We start from the raw sequence: 21,562 nt of genomic DNA, 5'->3' as shown, positions 1-21,562 counted from the left end.
TTCATTGTAAATGCAGAATTGCTACAGAATAACGATGATCCATTTATTCCATCATTTCATTCATTGTATTGGTAATTTTTCTAGAGTGAAACCAACGAATTCCTTTGCCAAACCCAGCCCTATTTCCACAATCACCATAACTGAGCTCCAAGAGATCCTCTGTCAGGACATATTTACCAGCTGCATCTGAGTTGAGATAGATTTATGATTTTGGATTGATCTGATATTTAGTTTTGTATATGGTTATTTGAGATAAGTTATAAGTTTTGTCTAGCTTTGAAATTTTTAGATTTTAGATGTGAGTTTAGCCAGATTAGTGATTCTGGCGATTGAAAATAACTTGGCACCTGTTGTTAATCGTTTTCATAAGCAATTCAGGAATATTACTTAGTAAAATAGTGTCCTGGAGGAAAGTGCATACTTAGTACACCTACCCCCGTGAAAAAGTATCGTCACACTATGTAGCATTAATATCTGATCTATTAACTTCTCTAGAAGATAAAGTTATAATAATAGAAAAAAAAAGTACAATAATAATTCATAAGAATCTATTTCAGCGATATTGCAATTACTTTAAACACTAACTACCATACAGTAGTTACTGTTTCATTACTTGTTTTTGTTTAGTATCCTAGAAAATTATAACACAATAATAGTATAGTGTTACAGGATCTGCACATGTGTACTACCACATACCATCGTCCCTCTAAAATATTCTGCTTTACATTATCCTAAAGTTTGACATTTTCAGAGTAGTCAGAAGCTGATACTTAAAAAATGATTACTACTAGCTAATATGCAGTTGACAAAAAAAAAGTCAATGTTGAAAAAAATTATTCCTAAAAGTACAGTTCCATGTAATAAAAATAGATTGACTCTACCTACACTGGAAGGTGTATCATTTTGAATTATTCCATATAGAAAAAGACACCAAAAAGCAAACATTTTTGTTCAGACTTGCAACTAAATTCGAATAGAAAAGTTTAGAATTGCAAGGTTCATGTAGTTCTTATGAAGAAAATAATTCCTGTATTTTTTAATTTTATTTCGTGATTAACGGAAAATAACTTTATCATTAGTCGTCGGTAAGTTACGAGTGTTCACAGTATTCGACTCAAGAAATAACGTTTATTTACTGCTAAAATGTAATTTTAACTAAATCAATGTCTAAAATTTATCCACAATTATAATGGAACCAGCATTTTTGTACCTTCTTTCAGCTTAATTTTTCATCACTGTGTACTCAAAAGTTATTAAATAATAGTAAAAACTATTTTTTAATGGTGATAATTTTTCTAAATGTTTTTTCATTGATCTTTTACAGATTATGCGGTATTTCTTTTACTCAGAAAATACTAAAAATCATAGATATTGGACTATGAATATCTAATCTTATTATGAGTATTAGCTTACAGGAATATTTTTATATTTGAAGTTACTAATTAAAATAATTACAAATATGTTTAATATCTTACCACTGCCGGGTATGTATAAATTTAATGTTAGACAGTCCTCGCTTTGGTTTTTTAAATAAGCTGCCATTTGCTGCAGCAGTTGATATCGTCCAGTTGGCATTGCATTCATTGCAGAACTAAAATTGGAAACATCTGGAAATATTTGGGGACAAACAAATCCGAACGTATCTGCGAGTTTCACTCCGGACCAAGATAGTGGAGAAGCTGGTTCTCGTAATCTCAAATTTCCTACTGGAGGAGCCGCATAAGGAATTCCCCGAAAAACTTCTACAGGATCTAAACGATCGTTGAGCTCCTATAATCATAGAATAATTATTTAATAGATATAAAGAACTGTTAAATGTGTATTAAAGTCTTTCCTTAGAATATGACTAGCTGATTTCCGCGACTTCGTTTGCGTAAAGTGCATAATTGCATTGTATTATAATAGATTAATAAAAAAAAATTCAATGGTCACTTCGTATTTCAAATGAGCTATTCATAGATACCTATTGCTGTCTAATAGTATAAAAAGAAAAATAAAAAAAATTTATAAGTACTAATAATAAAAGGAGAAGATTCGAATTGCAGCGTGAGATTCAATTACTGCTTATTTACAACGATTCGATTGTTATAAACAAAAGAACGCTTTTATTAATGTTACATAGTCAGTAATTTTGCTTTGTTAATAAGAAAAACATTCCACTGGTAGAACCTGTATTTATGATGTCTCTCTTGTTCTTTAGTGTATATATTGAATTTCTTTGTAATCAACAAAAGGAGAAGGTTTCCATTCCTATTACATAATCATTAACTTTTTCCAGTTGAAGAAAAAAAAGTCGTGTTGGAAGAATATGAGTTAATTGCACAGATCCCTTTTTTTAAATTGTTTTTAAGGAATGCAATTGTTATAAAAAAATTGGGTAGATTTTCATTTGATTTACATGGTCAGTAACTTTCTGGTAGTACAGGAAAAAATTACACATCAAAAGAACGCAAATATAGTGCATAGATCCGATTTTTTGAATGTTTGTAACATATTCAATTGTGATATGTAAGAGTCGTCAGACAGTCAGACGGATACTAGAAATTTATATAGAAGTATAAATTAAAATCTACATTACCATCTAAATTTCTAGTATTTGTCTCTCTGACTATTCGTCGTAATCGCCGAAACAGCTCATCCGATTACGAACTAACTTAGCACGCATGTAGAGGGAGTTGCTGAGAAGGTTATAGACTACTTTTTGTTCATGTAAATAGTTTATGACAATGAAATTTGTCATAATCAACGGAAAAAGAAATCGATCTAATATATTTTAGTTCTTCCATGCATACTTGATTTTTTTTACTGAAAAAAGTTACAATCCGATTAGTATAAATAAAAACAAACTCGTTTTATTTATGACCATTGAATTCCATGCTATAAATATTCTCGAATTACCGATAGCCAGACATAACTCAATTTTTGTAAATTTTTAACGTTATTATTTCTGTCATTACTATCAGTATCTATTTTACAATCGTTACTGATTAAACTATCAAAAATAACGTAGATTGGTTTATGATAGCTAAAACATGTTTTGTAAACGCCACACTGTATGTCATTTGAATTGGAAAAAATTGATTTAAGTCCCCGACGGCAAGTATCGATACACTACCGAACGGTTCATTGATTCCTTTTGTTTATCATAATCTTGTATCAACATAACCAAATATATTAGATATTACCATGAAAATGTCATCAATAATTACAAGTTTAACGTAATCTAAATGATATTACAATTTATTCGCAGTATTATTAGATAATCTCGGTAAATTTACACCATACTGACTACATGGCAATGAAAATGCAGAGTGCACCGCTAATCAGAAATGCAGCTTTACCAGATGGAGCACATTACAATACTACTATTTGATCATTACCTCTACATGGTAATTTGTCGATATAACTCGTAATTAATTGATAGAAAGTATTAAAAACGGTACTCTTACCGACATCAGTTGATCCACTAAGAAATATTTTCAACGGAGTCTTTCCAGTTTTGTAACAATTTGAAATATGCATTTCAAGCTGCCTCTATTTTGCATTTGATGTTTTCATCATATTTTTTTGTGATTCACTTTTTCACCACCACCTTGTTGGAAAATGTCAATACATTCATTGTCACATAGTTCATTACCATCATCTTCAAAAATATCATCTCGGAAATAATTACCATTATTTACTGTTTTTAATATATCGTAGAATATTTGTATGTCGCTATTCATCCCCCCAGCAAGCGATTTTAACAGGGGCCTTACGATATGTTTCAATAGTAATTTAGACCCCGGATCACCCTTTCAGCGTTTCAGGTGGATAGAGGAGCTAAAACGGGATTTGATGCAGTATTGGAAAAGTCCTTGCTTCCCCCGTCTGAAGGACGGAAATTAAGTACCTCGCCTACTAGGGCATAACTCTGGAAAATTATAACTCTACTCTCTTCGCGATTGCGTTTCCTGGGACGCGTATAGCTGCACCTTAAAACAGGCACAGAGATACACGTAACAAGCCCGAGGCCTTACGACATACCACTACGAGTCCGACCTTAATTGACCAGTTATACTTAGTCCTAAATGTACGACGAACTATAATCTGCCTCCACGTTACGCGACATATCGTAAAGGACAGAAACATCTATGTAAACACGGGGGCCGGCAGGCGCCTGCATACTCTATAGTGCAAAATGCACCCAGAGTTACAACAGCCGACGCTCTCATCGCAAGTGCGGTATACTCAGTCTCGACAGCAAATAGAAGAGGAGTCAGTCTCTGACTCTTTAATATCAGACGCTTCAGAGACTGAAAACGAAGTCTCACTCACACCCGAGACAGCCGCACCGAGGTGGAGCATACTTCCGTTCTACCCTCCTCTCACTGCAGAAGCCCTATCTCCCCCTTCTCAGAGCGCCAATCTACAGGACTTCATAAACAGAAGGAGTAACGTTCTCCGAAAAATAACGCCCTCTGCAGAACATCTAGTTAGCGCTAACGAGGACCTCAACTATTGGGTATCAGATGGTGTAGACTTTTTTGCACTGAGTACAGTCTATAATGTGGCTCACAATTTTTTAGAGAATTCTGTGGTGAACATCCATGACGAATTTCAGAAGAGTTTCACCGAGTCAGTATCGATAAGATCAGGAATGCTCTAGGGAAACTAAGAGCTAGACTGCCCCTGGGCCACATGCAATCTTCACCTTCTGGTAGGAGAAAATGACAACATCTCACCATCATCGGGCTTGGATCTTTTCAGAATATCTAGGAGGAGATACGTTCATTCCTGGATGGCTCGTTAAAGGGCGCACTGTGCTGATCCCCGAAAATTGTTGAGCTGCCTTACTCTAAGAAAAACTTGTTAGTAGACCAGTGTGTTACGATGGATGCATACGACTACAAGCGCGACTTGTCAATGGCCTGGATGGATTACCAAAAGGCATTTGATACAACATCACACGAGTTTCTCTTTCACCCGCTCGAATGTCTTTCAGTGCCCCCACAAATAGTGAGATACATCGAACGTCTGATGCCACTCTGGAGGATACGGCCATTTAGGCGAGTTGTATTCCAGGGAGATACCCTAAGTCTTCTCCTATTTTGCATCTTACTGCTGCCATTATTTGTCACTCTACGCCGAGCGCCTGGATATACAGCCGGACGATTCTCCAACCGCGTACACAAAGTCACACATATATTTTGTATGAATAACCTAAAAGTGTACGCTGTAAAGCGTGAGAGAGCCTTAGAGGTTGTGGGGGCTCTGAATTGTCAGGCTCTAAGAAGTCGCAGCCACGGATATGCTTGCTGTCCCAGTCTTGCTACACTCAGTCAGAGTTCTTGGATGGCTTCAAAAAGAGCTTACAGATCTGGACATTATCACGAGGAAAGTGATAACATTACACCAAAGACATCAGCCACTATCTTCTGTTCAACGCCTATACTTTCCCCGTGATCTGGGAAGCCGTGGACTTCTAACAAGGAAACCTTGCGAGGTGGTCACTGTCGTTTTAGCTAAGGTTTTTGTATAACAATCTACGTCGCAAATGGTGAACCACGTATTTTTTTCGGTAGAAAAACGTTTTAAAAGGGTAAAAATTAATCCGAAAGGTGACGCCCTATAAAGATGAGCATAAAAAACTACAAGATACGTGTCTTTGCAATGCTTTGAATGATATGAAAATCGATGCCAAAGAAAATATTCCCTTTTTTCCCAGATTTGTATCAAAATGAAGGAGATAAATTATTTTATTGTACGTATTACAGACATGATATTCATAGTAAGAAATTTTCAAGATACAGTGATCCTTTATACCACGCACAACGGATAATTACAATATTTTTACATCCTGGGATTTTACAATGAGACTTACAGTTAACTGTAAATGCGAAATCGACTGAATTTTTAAATTCATCTAGTTCAATAAATGTATAACTATTTTTGAACCATGAATAACGGAAGATAAATGTATTGCAGAGACGAGAATTGATTATAAGTCAGTGATAGTAATTGAATAATACTATTTCTCAAGTGTAAATTTGAAATCTCTTGAAAGTCTAAAAAATTTCTTCCAAAGTTTTTCCTTATTCTGAACTCAAAAATATCCAATGGTTGAATATATTCAGGAGCCCCTTCAGAAATAATCATTATCTCAATTTCTTCATCTAGTGGTTTGGCAGACGTGACAGCTTTAGAACTGTGTCCACTCCACAAATCAATCCGAATTTCATCGTTGTTGTTGAGTAGAGCTGATGCATAAGCTTGATGTGCATGTAATTCACAATGTGACATAGACTCATCAAAAACAACTTCTCTGTTGATAGCTTATGTTTCCTCTTCCACAGCCATAGTATTAAACATGCAAAACAGCACAATTCTACGTGAACTTTTTTGTATACATGGCTTCAGGCCCAAGCTTTTCAAAAACACAATATTCTGACGACTTAGTCGTTTGAGATTTCGTCGTTGACTGACAATATTTTTGCATAAAAAGTCGGTTTTATGACTTCTTTTGACAATCGTTTTATAAACAATACTGATTACTTGATAGATTTCACATGCAAACGAATTGTTATTATTTTTCCACGAAAATTAACCAATTTTCCGTCTCAATCAACAATTTGTAGTTGTAGTCCGACACCGGTGTTGATTTTGGGGAGATAGGTCTTGGACCGAAACCCAACAGACGACCAATAGAATCATCTGGCGTAAAATTTATTGTAGCGTTCTCACTGTAAATGTCACTGTGTAATTTTTTGTTGTAAGTTTATTGAAAATTGACAATTTAGGATCAGCTTTCTTTAAATAGTTTCCAATATCTCCAATTTTATAGCTCCCTGTCGCTAAGAAAGAATAAATATTCAAAGAAATATCAAAAAATTGTCAGCAAATATTTACCGAAAAGTGGTAAAGGTTTGCCGAAATATATGATAAATCATAATCGACCTCTGGACTATGTTTGTTGGGACGATCCCAATAATCTTGTTAATAGATTGCGTCTACTTGTTTTATCACGTGCTGCTGGTAGTTTTAGTCATAACAATGAAATAACATCAATTATTGAGAAACTACGTAAAGCTGGAATTATATATTGATCAATTGCCTCTTGAAGAGTAAGGATGAGTGTAGACATTTTCGGACGTTAGTTGGACAATGATTCACCAAAAAGTTCTGTCCGTGGTCAAGCTGGTAATGGATTTAAATTAACAATCTGAATGATGCCGTATCATTGAAAAATGTCAAATCAAGTATTAGTAATACGATAGCATCTTTAACATAAAAGATACAAAATCTCCACAAAAAAATTGAAAATATCATTGAGCAAGTAAAACAGCAGTTGAAATCTTCTTAAACAGCACAACAAAATTTGAAGGCTGAATTGGATAGAATAAAAGAATTTTATTAATTCGATCAATTAAATACGTTTAAGGAGGCAGATAGGAGACATACCGACATTATGAAACCGCTGGAGGAGAACGTTCAGAAAAAATTGAAAGAAAGACCTAAAGCTCAATTGCTATGAACAAGCGAAAAAGACAGATTGCAGAAGAGCTTCATAGACTGGTGAAAAGAAATTATTTGATATTGTTTATAGAAAGTACAAAAATGTAAAAATTAAGGAGAAAAATGAGTTTGAAGTTGGTGACAAAGTTAGAATAAGTAAACATATACATATATTTACGGAGGGATACACTCCCAATTGGACCACTGAAATTTTTACTGTCAGCAAAGTCGAAAATACTCATCCAGTAACTTATAAATCAAATTATTATTAAAATCAACCAATAGAGGGCGATTTTTATAAGAAAAAATTTATTAGAGTCCAATATCGTGATTTTTATCTGGTTAAAAAGTTTTAAAAAAATGTGGAAATCCAGCATATGTAAAGTGGTTAGGATTTTGCAATGAACACAATAGTTGGATCAATATAAATGATATGTAGTTTATTTGAAGGACTTGTAATTATGACAAAAACTTATTGCTATGATAATTATAACATTTTAAAGACCAATGTAACTATGACATTGTAACGTTTGATTATTTTCCATAAAATTTGAAAAATATAAATTTGTGTTGCATTTCTGATAACCCCATGGAAGGGTATCAGTTGTTCTCTCCAATCGTTGTCTTGTATTATCTTCCTAACTTAAGGTTTTTTTGTTTTCAAAATAGTACATACTTCATGTTTCTTACTGACAATATTTTAAAATATTTGTATGTCGCCATCTAATGACTATTAGACTAACGACAGTTTGTTAGTTAACAACGATTGCTTGACGAGTAGACTGATTATAGCAACGAGGGGAGAGTTTGTTTATCTTCAGTTTTTGACTATGACTTGAGTTGACCGCACGGATTCTTACTTTTAATTAATTGCTGTCAATCATTAATAAACATTTTTATTTATTTTCTAATTTTCCGAAGTTGTTATTGAGTCTTATTTTACATTGGTGTCAGAAAGTGGTTCGTTTCGCGTGCCGTGAATATTTTCGTTAGTGATTTTTGGAGAAGTGAAGGGTGAAGAATATTTTAAAAATCATGCCAAAGAGTCCAAGTCGGAGACAAACTCGAGCTGGAAGGAGAACTGAATATGCCGATTGTGTCGAAGACGGTAGTAATGGAGGACTTCTAGCTTTAAAGATGAGATTAAATCGTTTGGAAAAAAGACTAAATCGAGATCAGATTCGTTTGGAGGAACGTTTTGAGGAAGGTCGAAGAGAGACTCAAAATTTATTTGAAGAGATAAGAAATTTAATTAATAATAATAATAACAATTATGATAACAATAATAATAATAATAATAATAATAATAATAATAATAATAATGGTGTCTGGCCGAGGGGTGCTCCTCTCGCTACGGTAATGGAATAAGTCCGTACAGCCAGTTCTTCCCTCCTCACTGGTGATGGCCTTCTGGGCGTGAGGAACGAAACTATCCATCTCGGTTTCGTTAAACATCACCACCTTTGCAGTGGGCTAACCACCCCTGCAAAGGTTTTTAACAGGTTACTAACGATAGACCTGCACCGGCCCCCCACAACCGGCCCTCTTCGGATGAGGGCCATGGAACAGTTGGGAGGGGCCTTACGATACGTTCCAACATGGCTATCGACCACGGACCACCCCTACAGCGCCTCAGGTGGACGGAGGAGCTGAGACGGGATTTGATGCAGTGTTGGGAGAGATGCGAGCCACAGACCTCAGGCTATGCCAGGCGCCTGCATACTCTGTGGTGCGAAAGGCACCCAGAGTTACAACAGCTAACGCAGGCGGCGCTCGCATCGCAGGTGCGGTATACTCAGTCTCGACGGCGGATAGAAGAGGAGTCAGACTCTGACTCTTCAGTATCAAACGCTTCAGAGACTGAGGGCGAAGTCTCACTAACACCCGAGACAGCCGCTCCGAGGTGGAGCATACTCCCGTTCCACCCTACTCTCACTGCAGAACCCCCATCTCCTCCCCCTGAGGGCACCAATCACCAGGACTTCACCAGCAGAGAGGGTAATTTTCTCCGGAAAATTACGCTCTCTGCAGAACACCTAGCCAGCGCTAACCAAGATCTCGACCATCGGGTACCAGATAGTGTAGATCTTTTTGCACTCAACAATGCAGTCTATGATGTGGCTCGAGGGTTTACTCAGGACAGACGAACACCTGTCAATCCTGAGTTAAGCCTGAAAAGACGCATCGAACAGATTGCAATTAAGATCAAGAAGGCTCGACAGGGTGCATCTCGTATTCAGAGTGTGATGGATCACGTAAATACTCACAGGCCTTATACGCCAAGAATTCGGCGTATCGTGGCGAGTATCAGACGTGAACATCACACTTTGAATACGGCCGTGTTACTAATCCTAAAGGAAAGGTACACAGGCAAAATAAGATCGCTAATGGCCGTTAAAAAGTCATTAGCAAAGCGGTACAAGCGACGAAGGGACAACAGATTGTTCCAATCTGACCCTTCGCGCTTTCTTAAGCCGCAAGCCCCTGTCACTTATGAGCCCCCGAGTGCAGAAAGAGTTGAAACCTACTGGACCGAAATATATGGTCGCGCTAGTGCGCTAGATGTAGACACTCCAGCCCTTCAACTTTTCAGAGAATTCTGTGACGAACATCTATCACGAATTCCTGAAGAGTTTCAACGAGTCAGCATGGATGAAATCAGGAATGCTCTAAGGGGCACAAAGAACTGGGCTGCCCCTGGGCCAGATGCAATCCCCACCTTCTGGTGGAAGAAATTGACCTCATCCCACCAGCATCTGGCTCGTATCTTCTCAGAATATCTAGGAGGAGATACACCCATTCCTGGATGGCTCGTTGAAGGGCGTACTGTGCTGATCCCCAAAAGTGGTGATCTGTCCAACCCCAAAAACTACAGGCCTATTGCATGTCTAAATACTCTCTACAAATTGTTTACAAAGATTTTGAACGAGAGGATTTTGACTGCAATAGAACCTGTATGGAGACAGATAAACGAACAACGTGGCAGCAAGCGTGGCTTGACAGGTTGCAAGGAGAACTTGCTAGTAGACCGATGCGTCACAATGGACGCATACTACTACAAGCGCAACTTGTCAATGGCCTGGGTGGATTACAGAAAGGCATTTGATACAACATCACACGAGCTTCTCCTCTACTTGCTCGAATGCCTTTCAGTACCCCAACAAATAGTGAGATGCATCGAACATCTGATGCCGCTCTGGAGGACACGTTTCACCGTAACATCTGGTGAAACAAGAGTGTCTACCAGAGCAGTGCCATTTAGGAGAGGCGTATACCAGGGAGATACCCTGAGTCCTCTCCTATTTTGCATCTCACTGCTGCCATTATCTGTCACTCTACGCCGAACGCCTGGATATAAAGCCGGACGAGTCTCCAACCGCGTACACAAAGTCACACATCTATTTTATATGGATGACTTGAAAGTGTACGCGGCAAGTCCTGAGAGACTCCGAACAGCCCTAGAAGTTGTTTCCGAGTATACCAGTGCAATCGGCATGGAGTTTGGGTTGGACAAGTGCGCAGTTGCCCACTTAGTAAAAGGAAGATCGCCGAACTGGAGTGATAATGTCGAGCTTACAGACGGGAGCATCATAAAACATCTGGATGCTGGAGAGTCATACCGATATCTTGGACAGGCACAATCTCCTTTGCAGGACGTGTCTGTCATCAAAGATACTCTCCGCAGTGAGTACAAGTGGCGACTTAAGAGAATATGGGGCTCTGAATTATCAGGCCCTAACAAAGTCAAAGCCACGAATATGCTCGCTGTCCCAGTCTTGCTATACTCATTCGGAGTTCTTAAATGGCTCCGAAAAGAGCTTAAAGATCTGGACATTATCACGAGGAAAGTGATGACACTATATCGAAGTCATCACCCGCGATCTTCTGTCCAACGCCTATACTTTCCCCGTGATCTGGGAGGGCGTGGACTACTAAGTTTGGAGTGTCTACATGACAGGTTGGTGATAGGCCTGGCTTATGACATCTATGAGAGCTCTGATCCTCTTCTCAAGTTCGTGAACAGCTTTGAACTATTGGGAAGGGATGCGTTCCTATATAGAGCAGCATATCAGGCAGCGCAGAACCTCGGCTCAGTTTTCGACCCTAGCAGCTCAGACGGTCTAAGGCTTTTGCAATTGACCAGAGGGCAGCGAAAGGTCGATATAAAAACAACCGAGCAGTTAAAACTGCTCGACGAACATGTGGCAAAGTCCTTACATGGTGTGTTTTATCGTCATCTCGAAACACAGGACTTGTCACACCAGCTGACTTTCCAATACCTTAAGTCAGCTGGCTTGTTCTCTGAGACCGAAGGATTCATTATGGCCTGCCAAGATGGTGTATTTTCCACCCTCGCCTATCGGCGTGATGTTATGCACGAGCAACTCGAGGACACAAGATGCCGAGTTTGCCACGGTGATGTAGATGAGACGCTATTCCATGTATTATCGGCTTGTCCGATATTGGCGCGCTCAGCCTACATACACCGGCATAACGCCGCCCTAAGAGTGCTGTATTACCACCTTCGGCACTCTTATGGAATAGACGAGACACCAGTGCTGCCCTATATGCCCGGTGAAATTGAGTCAGTCGTTGAGAACGAGAGAGCAAAAATTCTTTGGAATCACCCGCTCTCTACGCCCCAACGTATTGAACACAATAAGCCGGATATTACTCTTTTCGACCATACCACCAAGCACGTATATTACATTGAGTTCTCAGCCCCGGCTGAGACAAATATACGTGCAAAAGAAGAGAGTAAACAGGAACGCTACAGAGAGCTCATGGAGGTCATGAGAAATGTCTATCACGAATACACAGCGCACGTGATAGTCCTGGTGATTGGCGCCCTCGGAGGGATGAGGGACCGCTTTCTGACAGAGCTTCGAACAATACCAGTCTGCCGTAGTCCGGCTGAGATTCTCGCGGCTCGTATGCAGAAAGCGGTCATCCTTGGTTCTCTCCGAATCCTGAGACGACTGTAACAAATGACTGAACGGCTGCAGCCCCGGCTCACCCTCAAACCTGAGGGAGTCAGGTGCCTGCAGGATAATTCCGTCTGGTCAGGCCCCAGGTGGGTCGGAGCCCTGGGATCCCTGGCCAGACACCTCTGACGAATCGCAAGATGAAAATAATAATAATAATAATAATAATAATAATTTGGAAATTCATAATTTAGAACATAATTCTGATAATTTGGTTGAATCGGTCTCAACTTCTTCGGTTAATAATAGTTCTTTAGCTTTTGCGAAACCGGGAAAATTTGATGGTTCTCAGACGTGGGAATCTTATTTCCGTCAATTTGAGACTATCGCTCGTCTGCATAAGTGGACAAATGAAGTTAAAGCATCGATTTTAGTGTCTGAAGGACAAAGCTCAAGTCATTTTAGAAAATTTGAGTTTAGGAGATTTAGGGAATTTCGATAAATTGAAGAAAATTTTGGAAGATCGTGTTGGTGAAGCTCCATTTTCTCGAGCTTATTTTAGTCGTTTTCAGGCTAGGAAACAGTCTGAAAATGAAAATTTAACTGATTTTTCAAATGATTTGGATAGGCTTGTCAAATTTGCGTATCCTTCGGTCTCTTCCGAAGAGAGAGATAGAATTGCTGGTTTGCAATTCATTTCTGGATTAAAAAAATTAAAGTTACAATTTTCTCTTCGTTCAGAGGGAATTGAGTCTCTTCAATTAGCAACTCAGAGAGCTTTAGAGCTTGAATCGATTGAAGATTTGACCTTTGGAGGTCAGAAAAAAAATAAATTTAATAATAAAAATAATAATAATTTTAGTAAAAATAATTATAATTTCAATAAAAATAATAATTTTAAAAATAATTTTTAAAAGGATGATAGAAACAATTTGTTTAAAGGAAATTTTAGGTCAAATTCCCAAAATCAAAATTCTTCGCAAATTTTCCAATGTTGGATTTGTGGTGAAAAAGGACATTCTAAAAAGAATTGTCAAGTTCTTCAAGATGTTCAAACTAGTTTATCAAGTATTCATAAATCTAATGAGTCTACTGGTGAAAGTTCATCCAAAAAAAAATTTCGTCAAAACTAAAAATTAATTCAATTGATTTTCCTTATTCTTCTGATTCTAAACCGAAACTTTCACTTAGAGGGGAAGTTAATGGCAAAAAATGTATTATGACAGTTGATACTGCTGCTGATATTACGGTTGTTAATTCTTCTTTGTTTAAAGGGATGGTAACTGTTTTGAATAATTCTTCTATTTCTTATTCTATTTTTACAGTTTCAGGTGATAAATTTGATTTTGATTTTATCGAGACTGTAGAAATAAAGATTTCCAATATTAAGGTTAATTTAGAGGTTGTTTTTGCTAAAATTGAAGAAGAATGTATTCTAGGATGAGATTTCTTAATCAAGTCTGGTTTATTTACTGATTTCAAAGATCTCCTTAATAAAAAATTCTCAGTAAGTAATAAACTTGTTTTAATTGATAAAATTAGTTCTTCTTTGAATAAACTTCCAGAATTTGTTTTAGATTTGTTTGAAAGATCTTCAAAATTTTTGGATGTCAATGATAAATTTCGTTTTGAAGAAATTTTATTGAAGAATTTGGATATTGGTGCGAAAAATTCTTTTGATTTAGGAAAGTGCAAAATTTTACAACATAAAATTAATGTTGGAAATGCACTTTCTATAAAACAGGCTCCTCGTCGTATTCCTTAACATTATAGGGATAAAGTCGATTCATTTATGGAGGAAATGAAACAACAGAATGCAATAGAACCTTGTAATGGTCCTTGGGCTTCTCCTGTTATTTTTGTTCCAAAAAAAGGTGATGAAATTAGATTTTGTGTTGACTATCGTTAATTAAACGATGTCACAGTTAAGGATTCAACTGCAATTCCTCATCATGAAGACATATTAAATATGGTTCTTGGTGCTTAATGGTTTTCTACCGTTGATTAAAAAAGTGGATATTGGCAAGTTGAAGTTGCTCCGGCGGATAGATCTAAAACTGCTTTTTGTATTTGGAATGAGGTTTGGCAATTTGAGGTTCTTCCTTTTGGTTTGTGTAATGCTCCTGCTACCTTCGTTAAACTCATAAATATAGTTTTAAAAGGTCTTCTCGGTAAAATTTGTTTAGTTTATTTGGATGATATTATTATTTTCAGTAAAAGTCTTGATGAACATTTTATTCATCTTCAAAATGTTTTTGAAAGACTTTTACAAGCTTCCCCTAAGATAAATCCTAAGAAATGTATATTTTTCCAAAAAGAAGTTATTTTCCTTGGACATGTAGTTTCTGGTGAAGGACTGAAAAGTTCTCCAGATAAAATTTCTGCTATTATTAATTGGCCTGTTCCTAAGAATAAATCTGAACTTAGAAGTTTTCTAGGTCTTTGTTCTTATTACAGGAAATTCGTCAAAGATTTTGTTACTATTGCAAAACCTTTATATCTTATTAGTCAGGAAAAGAAAGATTTTATTTGGGATGATTTAGCTTTTCAAACGTTTCAAAAATTGAAACAAATTTTGACTTCTACTCCAATTTTGGGTTATCCTGATCCAAATTATCCTTTTATTCTTGATACTGATGCTTCAAATGTTGGCATTGGTGCTGTGTTATCTCAAAAGATTCCAGTTAATAATAATGGTGAGACTGTTTATGAAGAAAAAGTTATTGCTTACTTCAGTAAGACTTTAAATAATCGAGAACGTAACTACTGTGTTACTAGGAAAAAATGATTAGCTGTTCTTATTTCTGTTGAACATTTTCGTCATTTTCTTCTTGGCAAGACGTTCACTATTAGAACTGATCATGCCTCTCTCACTTGGTTACTTTCTTTCAAAAATCCTCAAGATCAAATAGCTCGTTGGTTTGAAATCTTATTTCAATATGATTTCGAAGTTGAACATAGACCTGGTCATAAACATGGCAATGCTGATGGTCTTTCTCGGCGTCCATGTGATTGTAAAAAATGTCTGAAAATAGATTCTGATGGAAAATGTGATAGTAGGCATATTTTCCGTGTCATTTGTGAAATTAATAATGATTCTGATTGGATCAAATTTCAAAATGATGATAACATTTTGAGTTTAATTATTAAATTCAAAAAGAAAAATAAAGTTCCCGAGTATAACGATGTTTCACATTTCGATTCTACATTTGAAATTTATTTACTTCATGGGAATCCTTTAGAAATGAAAAATGGTGTTTTAGTTAAACGTTGGGAAGCTCCAAATCTTTCTCATATTATTTTTCAGGTTGTCATTCCTCGAGCTAAAGTGAATGAAATAATTCATGAGGCTCATAATTCTCCTTCTAGTGGTCATTTTGGTATGAATAAAACGATTTCGAAAATTCGTCAACGATTTTTCTGGGCAACTCTTAAGCAAGATATTGAGATTTGGTGTAAAAAATGCAAAGTTTGTTTCGCTAACAAGGGTCCCCATAAAAAGTCTTGTGGTCAACTTCAAATTTATAATGTTGGTTCTCCTTTTCGAAAGGGTTGCCATTGATATTCTTGGTCCTCTTACTAAAACCTTTTTTGAGAATAGCTTTTAAATTATTGTTACAGATTATTTTACTTGATTGCCTGAGGTGATTCCTTTGCCTAATCATTAGGCTTCTACTACTGCTGAGGCTTTGGTAACTCAAATATTTTGTAGATATGGTGTTCCTATTGAAATTCATTCTGATCAGGGTCGAGAATTTGAATCTGAAATCTTCAAGGAGGTGATGAGTCTTTTTGGTATTAAGAAGACAAGAACCACACCTCTTCATCCTCAATCAAATGGTTTAGTTAAAAGGTTGCATAGGACTATTCTTCAATATTTGTCCAAATTTATTAGTAAGAATCAAAAAGATTGGGATAAGTGGATTTCTTTATTTTTGTTGGCTTATCGTTCTTCAAAACATTAAACTACTGAGTATTCTCTAGCTTTGTTGATGTTGGGTCGTGAATTAAGGTTGCCTATTGATCTTCTTAGAGGAATTAATCCTTCAGATAATTCTTTTGAGGATAATTCTATAACTGATTTTGTTTTTAATCTTCGTGAACAATTAAAGATTGTTCATGATAATGTACGGGATAAGTTGCAAATTAAATCTGAAAAACTTAAGTATATGTATGATTTGAAATCTAATATTCTTTCTTTTGATGTCGGTCAAAAGGTTTGGTTATTTTTTCCTAAAAGAGTTAAAGGAAAGTGTCCAAAACTTCAATGTGAGTAGGAAGGTCCTTATATTATCAAAAACAAACTTAATGATGTTGTATTTCGAATTCATAAAATTCCGAATGGTCGTTTGAAAGTTGTTCATGTGAATAGACTCGCTCCTTATGAAGATGATTAGTTATGATGACTCTTTCTGGATTCCTAATTTCTGTTGGATTCAGGGTTTTTGTAACTTCCAGTCTGAGAATGTTGGCTCTCATTGATCATTTGATTGTTGATTTAAATTCACAATGTCTGTTCTGGAGCGTTTTCGTGGAGTTACTGTAGGATATACGCAATTGGAGTCATTGTACTGGAACTCTTTTCTATATTTATTGGCCAAAGTGAAGCAAAGTGAGGTACTAGATGTCCATGGTATCCTAATATTTTTGTTCGGATAGTATGCGTAACTGTGAGCCTAATTTTTAATAATTTAGTTTGCACAGTGAGCAGAAGCTATTGAACTTTTTTTTGAAAATTCCTTGCGCAAGGTGGAATTGAATTGATTGTTTTAATGATATTGAATCATTTATTTGAGAGTCGGATTTTTGTTTAAAAAAAGAATGCGAAGTCGGAATGTATTTGGAGAATTGATTCCATGAAATCTGACTATTCAACCTAATTATTGATTGAACATTGAATTTATGATAAAAAATAAAATTTTTAAAGAACTTTGATTCTGTAAGGAAATTTTATTTTGTTTAGTTCTATGACCTTCCAGTTCTTGGTATTTCCTACTCTTTGGGTTCTTTTGGTTCTTCCCAGTGGTTTCTCCTGATGAAAAAGAAGGATGGAAAGGGAATTGAAGATGGAAATTTTAATTTTTAATTTGACTAACGGACGATTAGTTTTTAAGAAATCTTTTATTGTATAGAATCACGTTTTTAGTTTAATTTAGATCATTTTGGTCTGTTTGGAGGTTTTTACCCGCCGCAGGATTTTTCCCTCCTAATTATTTGTTTTATTTATTTTTTAAAGCAGACAAAGTTGGGAAGCAGGAATATTGGAATGTAGGCTGAATGATTATTATTTTGATTATCATAATTTCGAATTGGGAATTAAATTTTCGATTCTTCATGTTTTTTTATTTCAGCCTAATCCAATATTTTTACCCAACTAATAGAAATTGCAGGTGGCAATTTTTAGAAGATCGGGAGAAGTGTAAAATATTTGTATGTCGCCATCTAATGACTATTAGACTAACGACAGTTTGTTATTTAACAACGATTGCTTGACGATTAGATTGTTTATAGCAACGAGGGGAGAGTTTGTTTATCTTCAGTTTTTGACTGTGACTTGAGTTGACCGCACGGATTCTTACTTTTAATTGATTACTGTCAATCATTAATAAACATTTTTATATATTTTCTAATTTTCCGAAGTTGTTATTGAGTCTTATTTTACAATATGATATTTATTTTTTAAATGGTATGATGAAACAAACATCCTTTATAATCATCAATCGTAATTGTTTTGATTGTTGCCTTTTTTACACCTTTGTCTTTCCTTTGATCTTCTTTATTTTGATCCCTTTTATTGTGAACTTTTAAACTATACATTTTTGCTCTGAGCCCAATGAATTCAGTCATAATTTTTCCATTATTTTCGTCTTTCATCATACCTAAAACTTTCTTATAAGAGCTAACAAAATTCCATAAACATTATTTTCAGGATAATCAGAAGTATCGTATTTCTGAATGTCGCGTTTTACGCAATCATATATATTTACATTCATAAAATGATAAATGAAGCTATCAGTGAACAATAATTTAACATTATGTTTGAAATTGGAAGAGGATGTTTTAAATAATGATCTACTTCAGTTGCAATATTTTTTAATTCTTCCATATACCATTGAATGCATGTAGCTGATCGATTTAATTGAAATCGTGATAACCTATTATTATATAAGCAATGGAGGGAAAAAGCTACACTGGTAGGACATGCGTTTGTGCCTCATCTACTTGCGGCTCTAGAGTACGCTTAAGATCAGCATATACTGCAAATGCTACAGGATCTTTACATTTAAAATTCCTAAAACTAATAATCTGATCTTCTTTTCTTTGAGGGAACTCCATTCGAACCTTATCCATTTTAGAACAGTCAAGTTTGTGGTTTTTATTACCATTTTTGCAAAATTTGTCTAGAATTGGAACACCTAAGAACATTTATTTATGTGTGGTAAACTACTCCCTCAACATTACTTAATTCCATCATTGATTCTGTTATGTGACATCACTTCTTACAAATTATTCAATAGCTTTGATAGTGTTACCGGAAATATGATACATAAAAACTACCCTTCTATACCATCTGAATAACTGTTGAAAGTGCCATTTTTCAGTCATTCCATAGAAATATTGTCAGCGTGATCAAAAATATCGATGCTCATGGAAAAATCACATTGAAATTATGAAAATGTGTGTGTAAAAATCATACGACATCGATATTGTGCTTATATAAACACAATATCGATTATCTGCTGTTAGTCTAGGAGCTGTAATTTTAAACTCCATCCCAGTATATATAAATTCGAGAATAGGAATGAAAAAAAATTCTTGGATTACAGATTCTTGTAGCTGCTATTCATTTAATTTTTCAACTCGGCAAAAAATGCATTTATCTACCTTTTACCCATTATGTGATAAAAACATGCTGAATTATTATATATTTTATGGCAACTAGAGTAATGATAGTTGTTCAGTATCGTTTCCATACGAGTACATGTAAGTAAAATATGAAAGTAAAATTGCATATTTGAGTTGATAAGTTCAACTAGTTCAACAAGTCAATAAATTCGTTGGTTTTTTTAATACATAGCGTCATGGCATCGGTAGCAGATGTTTCTTAGATTTATAACAAAAACTAACATAAGAAATAAACGTAAAAGATATTACATGATAACGTAAATCAATTCGTAGAATATCAGAAAGACGGAAATTATCTGCCCAGACTATACGATTAATTCATACTGATCAAATGGAAACTGCAAATGATAAAATGAAGATGAACTTTAGAATTTTGAATTAACTTTTTTTGTTGAAATGAGGTGGTTTGTTTTTGCATAATGAAGTATCAAGAATAATTAAATAATAGGATGTAAGTATATATGTTAAGTAAAGTATATTGTTAAAGTGTAAAAATTCATTTAATGTTATGCTTTTGTTAATAATGAAATAAGATTAGTATTACAAATAATAGAATAAAAGTATATAAGTTAAATAAAAAATATTTCTAAAGTATTTAAATTGAATATTAGCATTGTAAACTTCTCGAAATTCACATTTCGCGCGTTATTGAAACATCGCAACCTGGAAGAATAGATTTTTAACGATTACTGACACTAGATTTGTAATACTCACGGACAAAATTTTTAGAAATTTAATTTTTACCCACCACAATAGCGCTGCTTGGTGGAGAAGATCGACAACAATTACCTCCCAAAATCCTTGACAACTATCGGCAAACAATTTTTTAAATATTTAAATTTACCCGCTATAACAGCAGCCAAACCAAAATAGCAGATAAATAAAAAGAATAGAATAGTCGATGAATATAACAGTTTAACTGAGAAGATAAATTTGAAGTCGGTTTTAACTCGAATGGTGCAGTGAAATAATTTTTTCAACAATTTTCAGATAACCTAGTTTATTATTTACATTGTAATTGATAACGACATTTCTTAATCGATCATCTTAGTTGCAATACGCTTTACGACGAGTGGAGGTATCTAAACCTACATTGATTTGAGTAATTAGAGTTCCTGTTTTCACCTGTTCATCTTCCATAGCATCTAGAGATAATCTAATAGAAGCAGTGGACAACAGTTTTATAACAATTTCATAGTCTGATAGAAAATCTTGGTTTATGTCTTTTATTTCTATTATGATGACGTTTTTCGATCCATTTAGGTTCAAAATAAGGGAGAAATGTGTATAATATATCACTTTTTATAACATCAAAGGGTACGATAGATAATGTAAGTAAACGCAAGTTGAATACGAATGTTTTATCGTTGTTATATAAACATTGTAGACTACATGATTATATATGGCGCCAATAACACTGATAAAATGAAATTTGCATCCAGAAATAGATATTGCATTTATATTCAATGCAGTTTCAATAATCGTTTCCTGAAAATCAATTAACTTGATTATTACCAATCATAAAAAAACACATAGCATAAATGTTACAAAATGAACTATCACGAAAATTAGTAAATCGCTTAGGCTTGACATGTCAATAAAATCGTACAGAAAACTACTCCTTGTAAAACAAGTGAAATTTCTGATGAAATTCTCCGATTTATTCGAATGACATGATAAGATTCTTTGAATTTCTTTGATTACTTTAAGAAACTTTTGAAGTGATTTTTACCGGAATACATTAGAAATTATTAAAAATATTCTCATCACTCTGAATCTTAATCTGTAAGCAGGTGTCGTATTATTTATTATCGAAATTTATCCTCTTACTACGAAAAAAAACAGTTTAATTGGAGGAAATTTCAACTCGTTCTAGACGTTTTTTCTTAACACAGTGTTCTAACTTTAAGTCGGCTGAGTGAGAAGTCGGGACTTTGTGGACTGTATTTTTCAGGATGTTTGAATGCTAGAACAGTCGGGACTTTTAAACGGTGTAAATGAGTTGGCTGACACTATTTAACAGTAACAGTTAACGATTTATTAAACACTAAAATCACACTAACAGAAAAATAACAATAAAAGAGTCTTTGAATTGTCTGTACAGTCTTGAGTTCACGGAAACTTCACATAGAGTTCACTGATGAGTTGACTGATGAGTAGAGGATCACAGGAAAGTTGTAAGTTTTCCTGTACTGGTCTCTGCACCAGGAGTAGCCTGAATTTTTGAGTAGTCTGAG

The 21,562-nt window shown here is 35.2% G+C and overlaps 1 protein-coding gene across 2 annotated transcripts in view; it reads right to left on the bottom strand.

Annotated features, from left to right (window-relative positions):
* Positions 1-21,562, bottom strand: part of LOC118071034 (neuroligin-1-like) — a 267,425-nt gene that overhangs the window by 157,842 nt on the left and 88,021 nt on the right. For both annotated transcript variants that reach the window (XM_035089972.1, XM_035089974.1), the window contains exon 3: positions 1,476-1,770. In XM_035089972.1, coding sequence (XP_034945863.1) covers positions 1,476-1,770 — 295 coding nt within the window. The remainder of the gene's footprint in view (positions 1-1,475; positions 1,771-21,562) is intronic.

The sequence above is a fragment of the Chelonus insularis genome, unplaced genomic scaffold (genome assembly GCF_013357705.1).
Source record: "Chelonus insularis isolate UGA/USDA-ARS -01 unplaced genomic scaffold, ASM1335770v1 contig_71_pilon, whole genome shotgun sequence".
NCBI classification, from domain to species: domain Eukaryota; kingdom Metazoa; phylum Arthropoda; class Insecta; order Hymenoptera; family Braconidae; genus Chelonus; species Chelonus insularis.
The sequence above is the reverse complement of the archived record's forward strand: the minus strand, read 5'-3'. Positions and strand labels throughout refer to the sequence as shown.